This window comes from Pomacea canaliculata, linkage group LG7, assembly GCF_003073045.1.
Source record: "Pomacea canaliculata isolate SZHN2017 linkage group LG7, ASM307304v1, whole genome shotgun sequence".
Classification (NCBI taxonomy): Eukaryota; Metazoa; Mollusca; class Gastropoda; order Architaenioglossa; family Ampullariidae; genus Pomacea; species Pomacea canaliculata.
In genome coordinates, this window is record NC_037596.1 from 2,159,629 (window position 1) to 2,180,652 (window position 21,024).

At 38.2% G+C, this 21,024-nt stretch overlaps 2 protein-coding genes and 1 pseudogene across 2 annotated transcripts; all 3 read right to left on the reverse strand.

Moving 5' to 3' along the window:
* Positions 1 to 744: 744 nt before the first annotated feature.
* LOC112568418 (UDP-glucuronosyltransferase 1-8-like) lies at positions 745 to 10,049 on the reverse strand. Its single transcript, XM_025245719.1, has 3 exons — positions 10,020 to 10,049; positions 1,555 to 2,531; positions 745 to 753 (listed from the first exon to the last, which is right to left on the reverse strand). Exons 2-3 carry the CDS (start codon positions 2,506 to 2,508, stop codon positions 745 to 747), a joined length of 963 nt encoding a protein of 320 aa, XP_025101504.1. The 5' UTR covers positions 2,509 to 2,531; positions 10,020 to 10,049.
* Positions 4,282 to 9,222, reverse strand: LOC112567656 (annotated as a pseudogene).
* Positions 10,050 to 14,298: 4,249 nt separating the features above from the next.
* Positions 14,299 to 18,856, reverse strand: LOC112567638 (2-hydroxyacylsphingosine 1-beta-galactosyltransferase-like). Its single transcript, XM_025244340.1, has 2 exons — positions 18,735 to 18,856; positions 14,299 to 16,549 (listed from the first exon to the last, which is right to left on the reverse strand). The coding sequence occupies exon 2, from the start codon at positions 16,523 to 16,525 to the stop codon at positions 14,999 to 15,001; it is 1,527 nt and encodes a 508-aa protein (XP_025100125.1). The 5' UTR covers positions 16,526 to 16,549; positions 18,735 to 18,856; the 3' UTR covers positions 14,299 to 14,998.
* Between the last annotated feature and the right edge of the window lie 2,168 nt (positions 18,857 to 21,024).

Below are 21,024 nucleotides of genomic sequence, written 5' to 3' on the forward strand. Positions count from 1 at the left end.
TGTCTTGTCAAAGATGAGAATATAAACACATATCTGAACATTCTGTAAAAACGTTTTAAAAGATTTGCTAACAGCACATTGTTGTAACCCTGTAAACATTAAAAGGCTAAATACAAATGGAAAAAAAAAACAAAGTAAAAACAGACATAAAAATGAAACTTGTTTTAAAGAGAAAAACGAAAGAACATTTTAGTCACTATAATAAAACGTCCCTATGCCTTCAACGATTACTGAGGTGCAACTGACTTTGCTATCGTTAGGTAAAAACTTAATTGCAAATGTGAGTACATACATAGCAATCCGATGTCCAACTAACAAGAATTTAAAAAAAAAAACTGAGTAGGGTTTTCGCTCCGATAAAATTCTTTACATTTTGGTAGTTTGCAATTTGTTTTTTGTTTTCTGTTGTTGTTGCTCTTATGTTTGGTTTTTTCTCTGATGGCCATTGTGATAAAAAGGCGAAGACAAAACCAACTCCAAGCACATTGGAAACGGAAATCAATCAAGCAATACCTACTCGATTCTGTATAAAATGAGAGACCACTGCATAGTTTGGAGTATCTTCACAAGGATCCCTTTACTTATCCTCGAACACTTCAGTTTTATAATAACATGTTTAAATTTTAACTGGTTTTTAAAAAGTGAACAAAAAATATTGAAGAATATAAACACAATCCTTAACATTTTGTACAACTTTCAAAAAATCATTTGCCGAAATCGCATGTTTTTATAGATGTTTAAGGATTAATAAAACTAAAAACAAATATAAAATATAAGGAGTATTATCAATGATACTTCAGTCACGATAATAAAATAATGATTATTTGGGTTCAAATAATTCTTTAATATGCTTAGTAATGGCAAAGTGCAAAATTAGAGCAAACTCTTTTGGTCGTGTTGGTCATCGGCTAGATTTTATTCTTACTCAAACGTGAAAATCTTTTGAGAACCTTTGATTTTTTAAATAGTGTTCACTGCCTTCTATTCTATTTTTGCCTTTGATTTCGAGCAAGCACAATTAAATGCAACGTAGACCAAACAAACTGATATCATCAGTATCAACAGCACACATGTTAACAGAAAAGCATAAACATCCCAGCAAGAAAATTGTAAGAAAGGAACTTCATGTCCTGACGAACGAAGGTGACTGCCGCCATATTTCATCACGTGATCAAGCCAGTAGGCCGCTTTCTCCACAGGAACACCGAATTCGATTTTAAACAGTTCCGAGGCTTTTGTGATGGCCTGCTTGTAGCTCGTGTTGGTGGCCACTTTGAGAATGGTGGAGTGCAGCTCGTGTGTACTGACGGTGTTGAGGTCGACAGTCTCTGCCATGCCCTTTACGCGCATGCGCTCAGCGTTGTAGAACTGATCACCAAAGAGCGGCGTACAAACCACTGGCACGGCGTGGAACAGAGCCTCGTACTGACCGTCATTACCGCAATGGCTGACAAATACGCGAGTGTTGGGGTGAGCCAGCAGGTCATTCTGAGGTATCCATGACGACGTCACAATCTTCTTTGAGTTCGGTGACGAAATGTTGGAACGGAAAACGGATTTAAAAGGTAAATCCTGTAGCACACTGATGATTTTTTGTGTAATTGCTTCTGGTAAACTGAGGACATAATTATCAAGCGATACGATAACAACTCCTTCTTTTGCATCATCCATAAAAGATTTAAACTGAGTTGGCAATGGTTTACCAGAACCTGTAGCTGTTCCTCCAATTAGTTTGACATTGGGCATCGATGGTCTCGGGTAGTCTAGGATGTGGTCCATCTCAACCAACCAGATCTCAGCTCTTGCTACAAGCATGTCTATAGTAAGGAAAGGCATTTCTGGTGCATAGCGACTGACTGCGTCCTTGTGAGAAAATTCGTCCACCACAGAGGAAAATACATGAATTACAGTGGTTAAAACTCGCTGGAAAAAACTCATATGATGGTTGAAGCTAAAAAATAACAATGGTATGTTACAAGGTTGTAAAGGGATTCTCTGGTAGTACGGGTCGTAAAATGTTCCAAGATAAGCAAAAGGCACCCCAAGTCTATAAGATATTATCGTCATCATGTTTGTTAATCGTAAATTGTCGAATACGAAAAGATCTGGACGCAGTTCCTTAACCTGCTCGAAGAAAGAAGCGTTCGTAAGAAGAGTATCACAAAATTGTAAGAAATGAGACATACACATACTCCAATCATCAGGCAATCCTTTAAAATAGTTGCCGGCGAAAGCGGCCGTCATAATCTCCTCAAAGTTTATCAATGTCTGGTACTCGATGACAGTCAAGTTAGTCGTGTCCAACACCCGCCTGTTGACGATGTAGTCGGGCATGGTCAACCACACCTCGTGACCTTGCCTGGCGAGGGTCCGCGCTACGTTCGTGTGGTCGTTGGTGTTGCTGGTGAAGGGCGTGGGCATGAAGACAACTCTCTTACCCCCCACACACAGGGGCAGCAACACGAGGCAGCACACAGCTGTCCAAAGCAGGAATTCTCTCAGCTTCATGTTTTGGATGCACTTTTGGTCCTCTGTAACATTACAGAAAGTGTACAAACTGATTACAAAACATAACGGGGCTTTTGCAGACAGGTGCTAGCACTTTTCTAGAAGTTTCTAGAAGTGGTAGCTGACTTGTATAGATACCCGATGTCTGCAATCTCTCTTCTCATTAAGACACAAACATCTGACAATAAACCTACATGGGCACTAATGAGTGTTTCACGATATACAGCCAAAGACGCGTTTATCTTTGTACTTGAAGTTGTATATTTACAGAAGCTTAGATGAATAGATGAATCAGGGTATAAGCTAGATTTCAATATCGATAAATAAATTAGATGTAATTAGAACTAGCAAATCAATTGTTCTAGGTAACACACATATGTAAATACGTTGGATCAGTTTTTGTGTGTTATGTTCACCATTTCCAGTTGTTGGCCATTTACATTCTGGCCCACAAAAAAGACAGAGTTGTATTGTGAAAAAAAGAACGCGTAAATGTCCAGGCGTCTATGTGTTCTTCAGTGTCTGTGACACATTGTGACACAATGTGACAAAGTGAACAGTAAACACTAACATGGAGCTCATCGAAAAATTAATTGCAATATCAAAAAACACGCCGCATCGCTGTATAAGCCGCAGGGTTTGACGCTGGGAGAAGTCACGTGGGGACAGACGCTGTACACTGAATGTCTCTGTCTCTAGGGACGAGCGACCTCACAACTCAACAGAGCAAACGTTGCCTCCTGGGGTCAGACGATGTCTTCTTGGGACATATACTCCAGTATACCAATAAACTGAACGATTCACAAAACAAAGCAACACGAAAGGTCTTCATGGCATCTACCAGGCTTCTCAAATCTCTCAGCTCACACTGCAAACCGCCAAATACAAGTACAATTATCTAATCACTTTTGCTTATTCAAGAGAATCCATCATAAAATTTAGGAAAGATGAAGTCAGCAGCAGTAACTGACATAGTTTTTAAAATATTACCAAGTCTGTTTGTACGAGTCTTACCTACAAGTGTTTTGGATCTTGCTGTCCTCACAACCTTTGATCACTTTCTGTCTTTGTCTCCTCTCGTTCAAGCTGGTGTTTAAATGTTGCCGAGGAGCTACAGTGAACACATTCACATCGCCTAACGAGAATTATATTATGTACGCTCGATCCTGGGTCAGTTTGTTTCTTCACGAGTGCTGACAAATGTACATCAGTAAAACCTGCCAGGCCCTCTGACATGTCATCAACTCTGCTAACTGCGGGATTCCTGGGAGGACTTTCTACCTACACTCATCCATTCTCGTTAACATGAAATTTTCTTGTTAATCATATTTATGTCACATGATAATATGGAAAAGAAAATCAAATGAAAAATTAGGATTGAAAGATAAAAACGAAAGTTCTGAGAACAACGCATGTGCACAAAACAACCACTAGGCGGACTCGCTCTGTTTACCTTCCAGGCATAACAACCCCATCCAAAAATATTTAACACGTATTATTCCTTAAAAGTATTTAATAAGGTTTTATTTTCTTTTTCTTTTAAAGCAATCGACAAAGAACAAAGGAGCTGTGCAAAAACAAAGAATATTAGTATTGTATATCCATTACATTCTTGTTCAAGAACTAAATGCTGAGATTATAAAAAAAAACCAAGGTCGGATGAAAACAGTTACAGGATGCCATATGGATTTTCCATGTGCTAAATGTTTTCTTTTTACCTTAAATCTTTAAATAAAATAATAATGATAATAATAATAATAATAATTATTATTATTATTCCAAAAAGCGTTGCTCAAAGCGCTTTACATAAATCATTTATAATATAGATGATAAACAACCATTCACTTTTATTAGTGCTGCTGAAAGGTAATAGTTTTGTTTAAATTTGTTTTCTCTTGTAAGACATGAAAATGTAAGCTCATATCTGAGCACTTTGTAAAAACGTTTAGAATAACCTGCGAACAGCATTATGTTGTGTCCCTTCAAAGATTATACAGCTAAATATAAATATAAAAGAAAGAAAAAGTAGATTAAAAAACGAATCTTTGTTGTAAAAAGCAAAAGAAAAACATTTTACTCGCGATAATAAAACAGCCCCTATACCTTCAAGGATTACTGGGGTGCAGCTTTTTTTGCTAGAGTTATGTAAACACTTAATTGCAAGTATGGATAAATACATGGCAAACCGATGGCGAAATAACAAACATGTTAAAAAAATATTTGCGTAGATTTTCGCTCAGATAAAAATTGTTTACAATTTAGTATTTTTAAATTTGCATATTGGCCATTGCGATAAAAAGACAAAAACAAAACCAACCTTCACCACATTTAAAACTGAATTAATGAACAAATACTTAATTGATTCTGTACATATAACAATGACTTTTTTGGGGAGAATCTCTGCAAGGATCCCTCTATTAATACTTCAGTTTTTCAAAAAACATTTTTAACTTTTATTGATTTGAAAAAAAAAATTAAGACTACAAACAAATCTGAACGTTTTGTACACCTGTCACAAAATGATTGGCAAAATTGCATGTTTTAGTAGATGTTTACAGATTTAAAATAATAACAGCAAAGATAAAAATAAAGAGTAAATACATGTATAAATAATACTTCAGACATGAAAATAAAACAACCCATATTTCTTTAACAATTATTAGTGATTAATTGGGTGAAAAAAATCTTTTTAAAAAATTGTTTAATGCTCTTAGTTAAGGTTAATTGCAAAACAGGAGAAAACTTTATTAGCCGTGTCTTTAAAAAAAAAGATTTTTTTCTTCTCAATTCTGTGAATTTAGCCAGCATCAAAATCTTTTGGGGAACTTTGCTTATTTCAAATCGTGTTCACTAACTTTTATTCAATTTTTGCCTTTAATTTCGAGCAACAGCAGTTGAATGCAACGTAGACTAAACATACTGATATCAGCAGTATCAGTAGCACAAACAATAACAGAAAAGCATAAACATCAAAGCACGAAAATTGTAAGAAAGGAACTTCATGACCTGACGAACGAAGGTGACGGCCGCCATATTTCATCACGTGATCAAGCCAGTAGGCCGCTTTCTCCACAGGAACACCGAATTCGATTTTAAACAGTTCCGAGGCTTTGGTGATGGCCTGCTTGTAGCTCGTGTTGGTGGCCACTTTGAGAATGGTGGAGTGCAGCTTGTGTGTACTGACGGTGTTGAGGTCGACAGTCTCTGTCATGCCCTTTACGCGCATGCGCTCAGCGTTGTAGAACTGGTCACCAAAGAGCGGCGTACAAACCACTGGCACAGCGTGGAACAGAGCCTCGTACTGACCGTTCTTACCACAATGGCTGACAAACACTCGAGTGTTGGGGTGAGCCAGCAGGTCATTCTGAGGTATCCATGACGACGTCAGGATCTTCTTTGAGTTCGGTGACGAAATGTTGGAGCGGAAAATGGATTTAAAAGGTAAATCCTGCAACACACTGATGATTTTTTTTGTAATTGGTTCTGGTAGACTGAGGACATAACTACCAAACGATACGATAACAACTCCTTCTTTTGCATCATCCATAAAAGATTTAAACTGCGGTGGCAATGGTTTACCAGGACCTGTAGCTGTTCCTCCAATTAGTTTGACATTGGGCATCGATGGTCTCGGGTAGTCTAGGATGTGGTCCGTCTCTACCAACCAGATCTCAGCTCTTGCTACAAGCATGTCTATAGTAAGGAAAGGCATTTCTGGTGCATAGCGACTGACTGCGTCTTTGTGAGAAAATTCGTCCACCACAGAGGAAAAAACATGAATTACAGTGGTTAAAACTCGCTAAAGAAAACTCATATGATATCTGTAGCTACAAATATTCAATGGTATGTTGCAAGGTTGTAAAGGGATTCTCTGGTAGTACGGGTCGTAGAATGTTCCAAGAAAAGCAAAAGGCACCCCAAGTCTATATGATATTATCGTCATCATGTGCATGAACCGAGAATTGTCGAAAACGAAAAGATTTGGGCGCAGTTCTTTAACGTTCTGGAAGAAAGAAGCATTCGTAAGAAGAGTATCACAAAATTGTAAGCCAATAGACATGACCAGACTCCAATCATCAGGCAATCCCTTAAAATAGTTGCCGGCGGTAGCGGTCGTGAACATCTCCTCAAAGTTTTTCAATGTCTGGTACTCGATGACAGTCAAGTTAGTCGTGTCCAACACCCGCCTGTTGACGATGTAGTCGGGCATGGTCAACCACACCTCGTGACCTTGCCGAGCGAGGGTCCGCGCTACGTTCGTGTGGTAGTTGGTGTGGCTGGTTAAGGGCATGGGCATGAAGACAACTCTCTTACCCCCCACAAACAGGGGAAGCAACACGAGGCAGCACACAGCTGTCCAAAGCAGGAATTCTCTCATCTTCATGTTTTGGATGCATAGAGCTGTCCAAAGCAGGAATTGTCTCATCTTCATGTTTTATATGCGCTTTTGGTCCTCTGTAACATTACAGAAAGTGCACAAGCTGATTACAAAACATAACGGGGCTGTGGTGGACAGGTGACAGCCTGCTAGTGATGAGCGAATGTTGTCGCTGCATCAGCATTTTGCGTTAATATTGTTGTTTTAAAAAAATTTTCTAAGATTCTTCAAGAGGTAGCTGACTTGTATATATACCCTATGTCTGCCAGCTCTTCTCATTAAGACACATACATCTGACCATAAACCTGCATGGGTACTAATGAGTGTTTCACGAGATACAGTCATAGACAGGTATATATTTTTACTTGAAGTTGTATATTTACAGAAGCTTAGATAACTAGATAAATCAGGGCATAAGTTGGATTACATTATCTGTGTCTGTGACACACTGTGACATACTGTGACAAAGTGAACAGACAACACTAACATGGAGCTCATCAAAAAATTAATCGCAATCTTAAAAATCTGGAAACACGCCGCATCGCTGTATACACCGCAGGGTTTCAAGCTGGGAAAAAGTCGCGGCTTATATTCCGAAATTTCCGGTAAACACACTTTGCACCAAAGGCACTAATAAGCACCTCCAACTATGTTTACAACAACCTAAAGACAATTTTTAAGGACCTATTAAGACCTTTTCTAGCTCAATGCAATAGTCACTTGCGCTCCCATAAACGCCAAGCGGTCCGGTTATCGGCTTTCACCAATACAGTGAAGGTTTGCTGCTCAGAGTTCATATCTCGTCTCGGGCACGCTATTCTTTCTCTGCACGTGGCATCTGTTTACAGGGCTGACTGCCTTGCCGTAATATAGCCTTAGTTGCTGGCACGGCGTAAAACACCAATTCAAATAAACCCCTCGTCCTTTTCTCGCTCTTCTCTACACAAATAACGCTACTTCTTCTGTAGACCTGTATATATTTAATAATAGATTAACTAATAAAAATATTTCCCTACAAAACATACATCAGTTACCCCTTGCTACTGTCTAAGATATAATGTGTTGTTGTTGTTGTTGTTGTTGTTGTTGTTGTTGTTGTTGTTGTTGTTATCTAATTCTAAAATGAGTTCTGATAGAACATATCGTTTTCTTTATGAATAACTTAAAAATAATGAAGTTTGAAGTTCGGCACAAACTTTCACTTTATTAACTGTACAAAACTTTCACTGTATTAACTGTCTCTGGGAAATTAATGTTCCATATACCTATATATATATATCATCCACACTAACAGATTATCTTAAATCGTAAACATACCACACAAACAAAACACAGCTGACCTCTCCACGTGGGGACAGCCGCTATGCAATGAATGTCTCTGTCTCTAGGGACGAGCGACCTCACAACTCAACAGAGAAAACGTTGCCTCCTGGGGTCAGACGTTGTCTTCCTGGCTATATACTCTAGGATGCCAATAAACTAAACAATTCACAAAACAAAGCAACACGAAAGTTCTTCATGGCATCTGCAAGGCCATCAGTCCGTGGCTTAAGCCAGACCCAAACACTCACGGCCCGTCTCCTGGCCCCGCAGGCTGCTCCCATTCACATTTACAAACGAGAACAAACTTACTCATACATGTCTACTTTCTAGAATACATAAAAAATTAAACATAGGCAACCTCGAGATTTTCTAAACTACAAACACCGCACCTTTGTTGGCCTTTACTTCCCCACACCTCGAGCTTCGGAAGTGAAGGGCTGGCCAGCAACAGTTAATTTAAATCTTTTTGCTGTCTAAAAAAGAAGTATCCTGATTGGTCGTTCAACAGGTGGGTTCAGCCACCATCCCTGTGAGTATTTTAGCTTCATCTCACCCTCTGTGACATTATCCTCTCCCTCTCGACAAACTTATAAGCACTGGTAATAACCGTACACACCTCAGAACCACTCGTCAGTGTGAACGTTTATTCATTCTTTATGTGTTTAATAATGTATTTTGTTCAAGAAAAGTATTTTAAAATCCTTTTTAAACAATCTCGCGCTAATTCTCATTAGTTAATATGGCTTTAACTGATTATGAGCTGTTTAAATAAAATGTGAATGTCCAGACACATCACTGTATGCGTGTTTGCGAAAAACGACACATAACATTGATGTATGTTTACAGACATTAATACAAAGACATTTAAGTCTTACACATTTTAAACACATTTATCGCCATACAACAAATCGTGTAGAATACCTCTTAAAACAAACGCCGGTCACTTCGACGATTTGTTGATGACACCATAGAGTGCAACAATGGAGAGGAAATTTTATTTTAAAAAAATCCCCTTGGGCGTCTCATATCTCTCAGCTCCCATTGCACATCGCAACACGCCAAATACAAGTACAGTTATCTTATCACATTTTTCTATATTTAAGGTCAGCCATCTTAACATTTATGAAAGATGAAAAAAAATCTGCTGTGGGGTACTTTGCACTGTTAGTCAGCCGCGGTCACTGACAGACGTTTAAAAATATTACACAGCCTGGCTGTATGAGTCTTACCTAAAAGTGTTTTTCAATCTTGCTGTCCTCACAACCTTTGATCACTTTCTTTCTTTGTCTCTTCTTGTTCAAACTGCTTTTTAAATGTTGCCGAGGAGAGACAGTGAACACATTCACATCGCCTGATGAGGAATATTACCCACGCTCGATCAGCTTGATTCTTCGCGAGTGCTGACAAATGTACTTTAGTAAAACCTGTCAGGCCCTATGTCATGTCATCCACTCTGCTAACTGCAGGATTCCTGGGAGCACTTTCTACCTACACCCATCACCTCTCGTTGTCATGAAATTTTGTTTAGAATCATATTCATGTCAACGTGATTCACAGTCAGGTTGAAATACGGAAAAGCAAATCAAATGAAAAATTTGGATTGAAGGATCAAAACTGAAGTTGTCAGTCATGTCGGTGGAAATCGTTCAGATAGCAACATGATCGTTTGCTTACAATCGCGTATAAAACCCAGTCCTTTGCTTTTTCTCTTACGAGACCATATTCCTGTAATAGCAGAATGTTTTCAAAACATTATGATCAGCATTTTTTTTGTTTAAAAAGAGACCTAGTGTGAAGAGACATCACCTACCGTCAATCTATCGACGGAGCTGTAGACTTCATTAAGTGATAGAACATGTGGACGCCCAGGGACGACTGTAGGAAGTTTTGACAGGGAGAAGTGCATGTTGCCTGACGTATTTGACCCCAAGAGGTCACGATCTTCACCGCAGCAGTGTCACGTGATAATTATTTATTTTTTAGCGTCTCGGGTGGTTGTTGCTACGGACAATTCTTTCTCTGTACAAGTCTGTATGTCCCTGTTCTTATGTCTACACACTTTGTCTTTATCTTTAAGTGCATGCCCGCTGCTGTTTGTTTGTCTGTACTCGTGTGTTTGCTTTTTTTTTTTTTGTTTTACTAATGTATGTCTGTGTCCATTTGTTTTACCGTATTTATATATAGATATGTGTGTTTGTTCTTTCTTTATGCAATCCTTTTTGTACCAAGAAACTTTTTGCTTCTCTGTTCGTGTGTCTGCCTATGTATTAATGCAAGTCGACTCTGTATGTCTCTCTGCATGTTCATCTGTGAGAAGTGTTGACGCATAAACGTGTATGTGACTGCGCGTGCGTGTGCGTATATATGTATACTTCTGTGTGAATGAAAGACTTTAGAAGGAACCCGAAATAAATCATTTGGTTAAATGATTTAGGTAAATTTTTGTGAAGTTCTGTGATTTAATCTATATTGAAATGGCTTTTACTACAGTTTAGTTAATTTAAATACATTTTAGACAACGAAACTTATTTTAAGATATTTTACTACATTTGTGTACACCTTTCTTTGTTTTATATCGCAAAGGAAGAAATGACAGCAACAGTATCACAGTTAACATCATTAATTTGAAGTACAAGGTACTTTTAGTTTGCTTTTAGTCCTAGAAATAAAATGAATAATCTTCGTTTCTTTATGACGTTTCCTTAAACAAATATAAGGTATTCCTTGTTAATATCTAAGATATATTATTATTACTTATTAATGATGTCTAATTCGAAAATCAGTATCGATTAAAAGTTATTTTTATTATTGTTATAAAAAATATTTAAAGTAAAAAGAAAACATTTAGCACATGGTAATTGCAGATTGCATTAGTATTTTTATCTTGTGACTATTTTCATCATGAGCGTGTTTTATTTCAGCAGATAATTTTTATTAATCCTGCTTTGGTGTAGTTTGCACTGTTCATTCAGCCGCGGGTCACGGACACACGTTCAAAAAATATTACCAAGCCTGGCTGTAAGAGTGTTTTTGGATCTTGCTGTCCTCACAACATTTATAATTTTCTTTCTTTGTCTCTCTAGTTCCAGCTGCTTTGAAAGCAACGTACCATCCATAAATATAAGTGTGTCTTAGGCCACTGTTAAAACGAAATTAAACAAACAACATGTCAAATTTGTCTACAAACAATGCAAGTTTCCGGTGCTTCTTCGCAAAATGTTTGTTTACCAAGAAGACACAAGCCTGTGTCAGGAACAGGGGGTTGTTGCCCCTGTCTGTTGTTAGTCAGGGATTATTGCCCTTATCAGTATATGAGTGTTTTTTGCTGCGTCGTGGTTTCGCGTCAGAACCCGACGTCATTTTATGACGTAATTTTAGATTGTGCTGGGAGTGAAAATTATTTGGAAGACAGCAGACGACGGAGAAGATTTTTGGGAGAGAGGACGGGCGGCAATATGAGGAGCGTCTGACGGTACGTGTGGATACAGAGACGGTGGAAGAAGGGGCGAAAAGCGGACAGAGTGAATGGATTATCCGTTCTGTGAACTTGTGTGTTGTTCCAACTATTCGTGGTCGCGACCTAGATGTCGGCCAAGAAAGCATCTACTCCTTATAAGAACTGAAAATTGTGAGAGTTTTCAAGAAGAGAAGAACTGTCAAACTAATCAATGTACGACTCTGTTAAGACAGAGAACATAAGAATCCTGCAACTGTGGATTTTAAGAAAGGACATGTCGTAAAGGAAAAAAATCTTATCGTTGTTTAATGTGAAGTCAGAAAAGGAGAGTGACTACGATCATTAACATTGGGATGCAGTATAGTGTATGTGAAATTCAGGAAGATTTTACCAGAAAGTTTATTCTTGGGCGATCGCTTCGGACAGTGTGGAAGTATGAATAAGTGTGAATAACAGAATCCAAACTGTAAGTAGCAAATTGAGAACTTTTCGAAAGAAAAACGGACGACCAACTTAATTGAACGACGCCGCAAAAAGACATTTATACCGATGTTACACCGTATATGATTTTCAATATTGCATGTGTTTAATGCTAAATTATGAATTATATAAATCTTATTCGCCCACGACAAATCTTTTTGATATCTGTGTGAAAAGAACACGCGTGGGGACGTGCATACATATGGCTGTCAGTGAGTTCGAGTGATGTGTGACGCTGTATGAAATTGTGAAGTGAACGCGTCCCTGACAGCCTGCTGCTACTAAAAGTGACAAGACCTGAGTAACATACTTCACTTCAAAGGAAGCAAATGGTAACAATTTGTTTGATTATGAGCTTATAGGACTTTATATGTCAAAGTCATAGATTTTCTCAGTCTATAGCTTCGTAAGTGATCAACTGCAACTCGCAACACCAACGTCCCAGACCCGTGTTCCAACGTAAAGAGAATAGCAAAGATCACACTTACGTTCAAGCAACGTCCGTGTCCAACCAGACACACACAAACAATTCCTTGAATTCTCTTCTTTCTTTGTACCTTATGTCCACTAGACGATCCACTGCATCTGGTGCAGGCTTATGAGGCATTAGAGATTAATGAAGGTGACGTCACAAATCCTCTAATGCTTGACAGCTGGTGCTGGCTGTGAAGACTTTGCCACCAAAAGGTTAGGTAAAGTTCAGACCCTAATCAATTCCTTACAATATGGCGAGTTCCCGTGATCCTCAGCAAACCGCAGCGAATGCCCGCGAATGAAATTTCGACCGATATTTTTAAAATTTATATTACTAACTTCAAATAATAAAGACAACAATCTGTGATACTCCGTTTTAAAGAGCATTTAAAATACATTTACGTGGTGTAAATTTGAACAACTATACGTTTGTAGTAGAAGAGTCGTGAGTGCTTGTTACTACGGTCACTTGTCTGTATATTTGTAAGTCCCTGTTCGTATGTCTATTCAGTATGACAGCAGGGCTTCTGCTTACTCAAAAAAATGCGTACAGTACGCATTAAAAGTTCGGAGGACCCATCAATTTTCGTCAATAGGGTCCCATTCAAATTTGGGTGAAGAACATGGACCCCTTAAAAATCTGAAGAACCCCAAAGAATTTTGCCTTAGCAGAAGCCCTGACTGAGTATCTCTAAATAAATAACTGCATATCTGATACCGTTTGTTTATCTGTACTGATAAGTTCTTTTGTTTGTTTTTCTTGCTGATATTTGTCTGCATCCGTTTGTTCCTCCGTATTCATTCAAATGTGTTTCTGTGTGTCCGCGCGCTCGTACGTGCGTACATACGTGTATGGTTAAGTGTACGCTTATGTCTGTTACTAGGGTGTGATTGTCAGAGTATGTGCTGGTCTATATTTCAGTTCCTTTGTCAAATATCTGCTTTTGCTGCCATTTGTTTTTCTGTAAGAAATTAATGTGTTTGTGTGTTGCAACGTCCATTTTGTGTACCTCTGTGTGTGTCGGGGGATGACATTTTGGAATATATACATATGATAGTTCTTCTAATATCAAAGATAAGTAATGTAATTCTCCGTAATCTTGGAAAAACCATGAATCGTAAAAATGTCTGGCTTGAACAAATTTCTAATGAATCGCATCGTCCTCTTGACTCCATGAGCTGTAAGTCCTTCTGTCAATATCTGTGTATAACATGATCACAGACGGGAGCACAGCAACATTCCAGACTGAGTGACAGTTTTGAATTGTTTTAGATAGCTGGAAGAAAACAAAGTAGGGCAATACAATTGTCGACCAGCGATTCATTTCCCAGGGAGACATGGTAAGTGCAGAGACACTACGTGTGAAGAGTGGAGTCTGCGTCTTCCAAGACAAGTGCGGTAGTCATATGTTTATGTATCTCAGACTGTTGGTATAAGTGTAATTTTTCTTTATATAGATATGAATTAGTACTTTATTGTTGCTGTAACTGTCAAGAGACGCAGATAGCAAGGATGTGGGGCATGAAGTTGTAAACCAGCAGATTAGCCTTGAAGCCTAATGCCTCGTAGAAGACATGGAGATTTTGGAGATTTTTTTTTTATATTGGAGTATTCGGCCTATGAAAGTTGTGGTCAGACGGGATCCTAATTAAGAAAGGTGATGGAAGAAGAAACAAAGCTGGTGGTGTTATTTATTAGAGTAACAAAGAACAAAGGTGCTGTGCAAAAATCAAGATTATTAATATTATATATCCATTAGATTCTAGTTCAAACACTACATGCTGTTATATTTGAGTAGATTTTCGCTCAGATAAATTTTTTTACAATTTGTTAGTTTGCAATTTGCTTTTTGGCCATTGTAATAAAAAGACGAAAACAAAACCAACTTTCACCGTTTCAAAACTGAAATAAATGAAGAATTACTTATGTATATCTGTAAAAATAATAGACCATGAAAAAATCAAATAACATGTTTTAGTTTTCATTGATTTAAAAAACGAAAAAACAATTAAGACTACAAACAAAACTCTGAACGCTTTGTATAACTTTTACAACAACAATTGCATATTTTTGTAGCTTTTTACAGATTAAGAATACTAACAACAAAAATAAAAAATAAAGAGTAAATATAAATAATACTTCAGACACGAAAATAAAACAAACCATATTTCTTAAACAGTTATTAGTGATTATTAGGGTGAAAAAATCTTCAAAATAATTGTTTAATGCTCTTAGTTAAGGTTAATTGCAAAAAAGTTGAAAACTCTTTTAACCGTGTCTCAAAAAAGCCAGATTTTTTCTTCTCAGTTCTGTGAAATTAGCCAACATCTAATTCTTTTGGGTAACTTTGCTTATTTCAAATCATGTTCACTAACTTTTATTCAATTTTTGCCTTTAATTTCGAGCGACAGCAGTTGAATGTAACGTAGACCAAACATACTGATATCAGCAATATCAGTAGCACAAACGATAACAGAAAAGCATAAACATCCCAGCACGAAAATTGTAAGAAAGGAACTTCATGACCTGACGAACGAAGGTGACGGCCGCCATATTTCATCACGTGATCAAGCCAGTAGGCCGCTTTCTCCACAGGAACACCGAATTCCATTTTAAACAGTTCCGAGGCTTTGGTGATGGTCTGCTTGTAGCTCGTGTTGGTGGCCACTTTGAGAATGGTGGAGTGCAGCTTGTGTGTACTGACGGTGTTGAGGTCGACAGTCTCTGCCATGCCCTTTACGCGCATGCGCTCAGCGTTGTAGAACTGGTCAACAAAGATCGGCGTAGCCACCACTGGCACGGCGTGGAACAGAGCCTCGTACTGACCGTTCTTACCGCAATGGCTGACAAACACGCGAGTGTTGGGATGAGCCAGCAGGTCATTCTGAGGTATCCATGACGTCGTCAGGATCTTCTTTGAGTTCGGTGACGAAATTTTGGAACGGAAAACGGATTTAAAAGGTAAATCCTGCAACACACTGATGATTTTTTGTGTAATTGGTTCTGGTGGACTGAGGACATAACTACCAAACGATACGATAACAACTCCTTCTTTTGAATCATCCATAAAAGATTTAAACTGCGGTGGCAATGGTTTACCAGGACCTGTAACTGTTCCTCCAATTAGTTTGACATTGGGCATCGATGGTCTCGGGTAGTCTAGGATGTGGTCCGTCTCAACCAACCAGATCTCAGCTCTTGCTACAAGCATGTCTATAGTAAGGAAAGGCATTTCTGGTGCATAGCGACTGACTGCGTCTTTGTAGGAAAATATGTCCACCACAGAGGCAAAAACATGAATTACAGTTGTTAAAACTCGCTGGAAAAAACTCATATGATGGTTGTAACTAAAAATTACCGATGGTATGTTGCAAGGCTGTAAAGGGATTCGCTGGTAGTATGGGTCGTAAAGTGTTCCAAGAAATGCAAAAGGCACCCCAAGTCTATATGATATTATCGTCATCATGTTCATGAAACTAGAGATGTCGAAAACGAAAAGATCTGGACGCAGTTCTTTAACGTTCTGGAAGAAAGAAACGTTCATAAGAAGAGTATCACAAAATTGTAAGCCAATAGACATAAGCACACTCCAATCATCAGACAATCCCTTAAAGTAGTTGCCGGCGAAAGCGGCCGTCATAATCTCCTCAAAGTTTATCAATGTCTGATACTCGATGACAGTCAAGTTAGTCGTGTCCAACACCCGTCTGTTGACGATGTAGTCGGGCATGGTCAACCACACCTCGTGACCTTGCCGAGTGAGGGTCCGCGCTACGTTCGTGTGGTAGATGGTGTGGCTGGTGAAGGGCGAGGGCATGAAGACAACTCTCTTACCCCCCACACACAGGGGCAGCAACACGAGGCAGGACACAGCTGTCCAAAGCAGGAGTTGTCTCATCTTCATGTTCTGGGTGAGCTTTAAGGTCCTCTGTAACATTACAGAAAGTGTACAAACTGACTACAAAACATAACGCGGCTGTGACCGACAGGTGGCAGCCTGCTAGTGATGAGCGAAATATGTCGCTGCGTCAGCACTTTGCGTTAATATCGTTGTTTTAAAGAAAATTTCAAAGGTTCTAGAAGAGGTAGCTGACTTGTATAGATACCTGATGTCTGCCAGCTCTTCTCTTTAAGTCACATCCATCTGACCATAAACCTGTATGGGTACTAATGTGTAGATTTGTACTTGAAGCTGTATATTTACAGAAACATAGATAAATAGATGAATCAGGGCATAAGCTGGATTACATTATCGATCAATTAATTATATGCAATTAGAACTAGAATGTCAAGTGTGCTCGGTAACACACATTGGATTAGTTTTCGTGTGTTATGTTCACGTGAGTGTCTGTGGCACACTGTGACACACTGTGACAAAGTGAACAGTCAACACTAACATGGAGCTCATTGAAAAAATAATCGCAATCTCAAAAATCTGGAAACACGCCGCATCGCTGTATAAGGCGCAGGGTTTCAAGCTGTGAAGACGGCTTATATTCCGAAATTTCCGGTAAACACACTTTCCATAAAAGGCACTAATAAGCACCTCCAGCTATGTTTACAACAACCTAAACACAATTTTTAAGGACCTATTAAGACAGTTTTTAGCTCACTGTCACAGTCACTTGAACTCCCATAAGCGCCTCATTCTTTTCTCGCTCTTCTCTACACAAACAACTCTACTTCTTTTGTAGACCTGTATATATTTAAGGATTTTAATTAATAAATATATTTTTTCCTAGAAAACATCAATTATCCCTTACTACTATCTAAGGTATAATGTATTATTGTTATTGTTGATATCCAATTCTAAAATGAGTTCTGACAGAAAGTTCCTTTTCTTCATGAATAACTTAAAAATAAGTGTAAAATTTGGCACAACACCGTTTTCCCTGTATTAACTGTCTCTGGCAACTAATGTTCCATATATATATATATCATTCATACTCACAACTTATCTTAAATAGTAAATACATCACACAAGTAAAACACAGCTGACGATACCAATAAACTGAACGATTCACAAAGCAAAGCAACACGAAAGGTCTTCATGGCATCTACCAGGCCCATCAGTCCCTGGCATTAGCCAGATCGAACCACTCACGGCCAGTCTCCTGGCCCCGCAAGCTGCGCCTATTCACAGTTACAAACGAGAACAAAATGACTCATACATGTCTACTTTCAAGAATACATCAAAAATCAAAGATACACAACGTCGAGATTTCCAAAACTGCAAACACAGAACCTTTCTTGTCCTTTACTTCCCCACACGTCGTGCTTCGGAAGTGAGGGGCTGGCCGCAACGGTTAATTTAAATATTTTCCTATTTCTTGTTTTCCTGTCTAAAAACCAAGTATCCTGATAAGTCGTTAAACAAGTGGGCTCAGCCACCATCCCTGTGAGAATGTTAGCTTCATCTCACACTCTGTGACATCATCCTCTCCCAAATCTACAAACTTATAAGCACTGGTAATAACCGTACACACCTCACAACCACTCAATAGGTTTCTCGTCAGTGTGAACGTTTATTCATTCATAATATGTTTTATGAATGTATTTTGTTCAAGAAAAGTATTTTTAAATCATTTTTAAACAATCTCGCGCTAAATCTCGCTAGTTAATATGGCTTTTACTGATTACGAGCTAGCTGCTTAAATAAAATGTGAATGTCCAGACACATCACTGTGAAGCGTGTTTGCGAAAACCGACACATAACATTGATGTATGTTTAGAAACATTAATACAAAGACATTTAAGTGTTACACACTTTAAACACATTTATCGTCATACAACAAATCTGTAGAATACCTCTTAAAACATAGGCCGTCACTTCAGGACACATGCACCCTGCCCAGCCTCGAACACAGCAGAACACAACAGAAAAAAAAAACCACACACACACAAACACACATACAAACACGCACACAAACCAAGAGTCGAGCGCATCTACACAAAGCAAGCCTCCTGCTGACTCACTCTATTGACCTACTTGTCTAATTAGGGATTTTTTTTCATGAGACCATATTCGTGTGATATTATACTTTTTTTCAAAACATTATGATCTGAATTCTTATTGTTTTAAAAGAAACATATTATGAAAAGACATCACCTACTGTCAATCTATCGACGGAGCTGTAGACTTCAATGAGTGAACGAACATGTGGCCGCCCAGTGACGACTGTAGGAAGTTTTGACAGGGAGAAGTGCACGTTGCCTGACCTGTATTTGAGCCCAAGAGGTCACGATCCTCACCAGCAGCAGTGTCAAGTGATAATTATTTATTTTTAAGCGTCTCCAGTGGTTGTTACTAAGGCCAATTCTTTCTCTGTACAAGTCTGTATGTCCCTGTTCTTATGTCTACACACTTTGTCTTTATCTTGCATGCCTGCTGCTGTTTGTTTGTCTGTACTCGTGTGTTTGCTTTTTTTTCTTTTACTAATGTATGTCTGTGTCCATTTGTTTTACCGTATTTTTATATAGATATGTGTGTGTGTTATTTCTTCAGGCAATCCTTTTTTCGTCTCTGTTCGTGTGTCTACCTATGAATATTAATGCAAGTCGACTCTGTATGTCTCTCCGTTTGTTTATCTGTGAGAAGTATTGATGCATAAACGTGTATGTGACTGCGCGCGTGTGTGTGTATATATGTATACTTCTGTGTGAATGAGAGAAGGAACCCGAAATAAATCATTAGGCTAAACGGAGAACAGCGAAATTTATGATTTAGGTACATCTTTGTAAAGTTCTGTGATTTCATCTATATTGAAATGGCTTTTACTACAGTCTAGTTAATTTAAATACATTTTAGACAACGAAACTTATTTTAAGATATTTTACTACATTTTTGTAAACCCTTCTTTGTTTTATATCTCAAAGGAAGATATGACAGCAACAGTATCACAATTAACATAATTAATTTGAAATACAAGGTACTTTCAGTTTTCTTTTAGTCCTAGAAATATAATGAATAATCGTCGTTTCTTTATGACGTTTCCTTAAATATATATATATAAGGTATTCCTAGCTAATATCTAAGATATATTATTAGTATTACTTATTAATGATGTCTAATTCGAAAATCAGTATCGATTGAAAGTTATTTTTTCATATTATCATAAATAAATATTTAAAATAAAAGAAACATTCAGCATATGGTAATTGAAGATTGCATTAGTATTTTTATCTTGTGACTATTTTCATCATGAGCGTGCTTTATTTCAGCAGATAATTTTTATTAATCCTGCTTTGGTGTAGTTTGCACCGTTCATTCAGCCGCGGTCACGGACACACGTTCAAAAATATTACCAAGCCTGGCTGTAAGAGTGTTTACCTAAGTGTTTTTGGATCTTGCTGTCCTCACAACATTTATGATTTTCTTTCTTTGTCTCCTCTAGTTCCAGCTGCTTTGAAAGCAACGTACCATCCATATAGATAAGTGTGTTAGGCCACTGTTAAAAGAATTAAACAAACAACATGTGAAATTTGTCTACAAACAATGCAGTTTCCGGTGCTTCTTCGCAAAATGTTTGTTTGTACCAAGAACAACAAGCCTGTGTTAGGAACAGGGGGTTGTTGCCCCTGTCTGTTGTTAGTCAGGGATTATGGCCCTTACCAGTATATGAGTGTTTTTGCTGCGTCGTGGTTTCGCGTCAGAACCTGACGTCATTTTATGACGTAATTTTAGATTGTGCTGGGAGTGAAAATTATTTGGAAGAGAGCAGACGACGGAGAAGATTTGTGGGAGAGAGGACGGCCGAAAATATGAGGAGCGTCTGACTGTACGTGTGGATACAGAGACGGTGGGAGAAGGGGCGAAAAGCGGACAGAGTGAATGGATTATCCGTTCTGTGAACTTGTGTGTTGTTCCAGAATAACTATTCGTGGTTGCCACCTAGATGTCGGCCAAGAAAGCATCTACCCCTTATAAGAACTGAAAATTGTGAGAGTTTTCAAGAAGAGAAGATCTGTCAAACTAATCAATGTACGACTGTGTTAAGACGGAGAACATAAGAATCATACGACTGTGGATTTTAAGAAGGGACATGTCGTAAAGGAAAAGGTATATCGTTGTTTAATGTGTAGTCAGAAAAGGAGAGTGACTACGATCATTAACATTGGGATGCAGTATAGTGTATGTGAAATTCAGGAAGGATTTTACCAGAAAGTTTATTCTTGGGCGATCGCTTCGGACAGTGTGGAAGTATGAATAAGTGTGAATAACAGAAGCCAAACTGTAAGTAGAAATTTGAGAACTTTTCGAAAGAAAAACGGACGACCAACTTAATTGAACGTCGCCGCAAAAAGACATTTATACCGATGTTACACCGTATATGATTTTCAATATTACATGTGTTTAATGCTAAATTATGAATTATATAAATCTTATTCGCCCACGACAAATCT

Bases quoted from the DNA above. Each gene is read 5' to 3' on its own strand.
- LOC112568418 (XM_025245719.1), bottom strand. From the start codon at position 2,508: ATGAAGCTGAGAGAATTCCTGCTTTGGACAGCTGTGTGCTGCCTCGTG.
- LOC112567638 (XM_025244340.1), bottom strand. From the start codon at position 16,525: ATGAAGATGAGACAACTCCTGCTTTGGACAGCTGTGTCCTGCCTCGTG.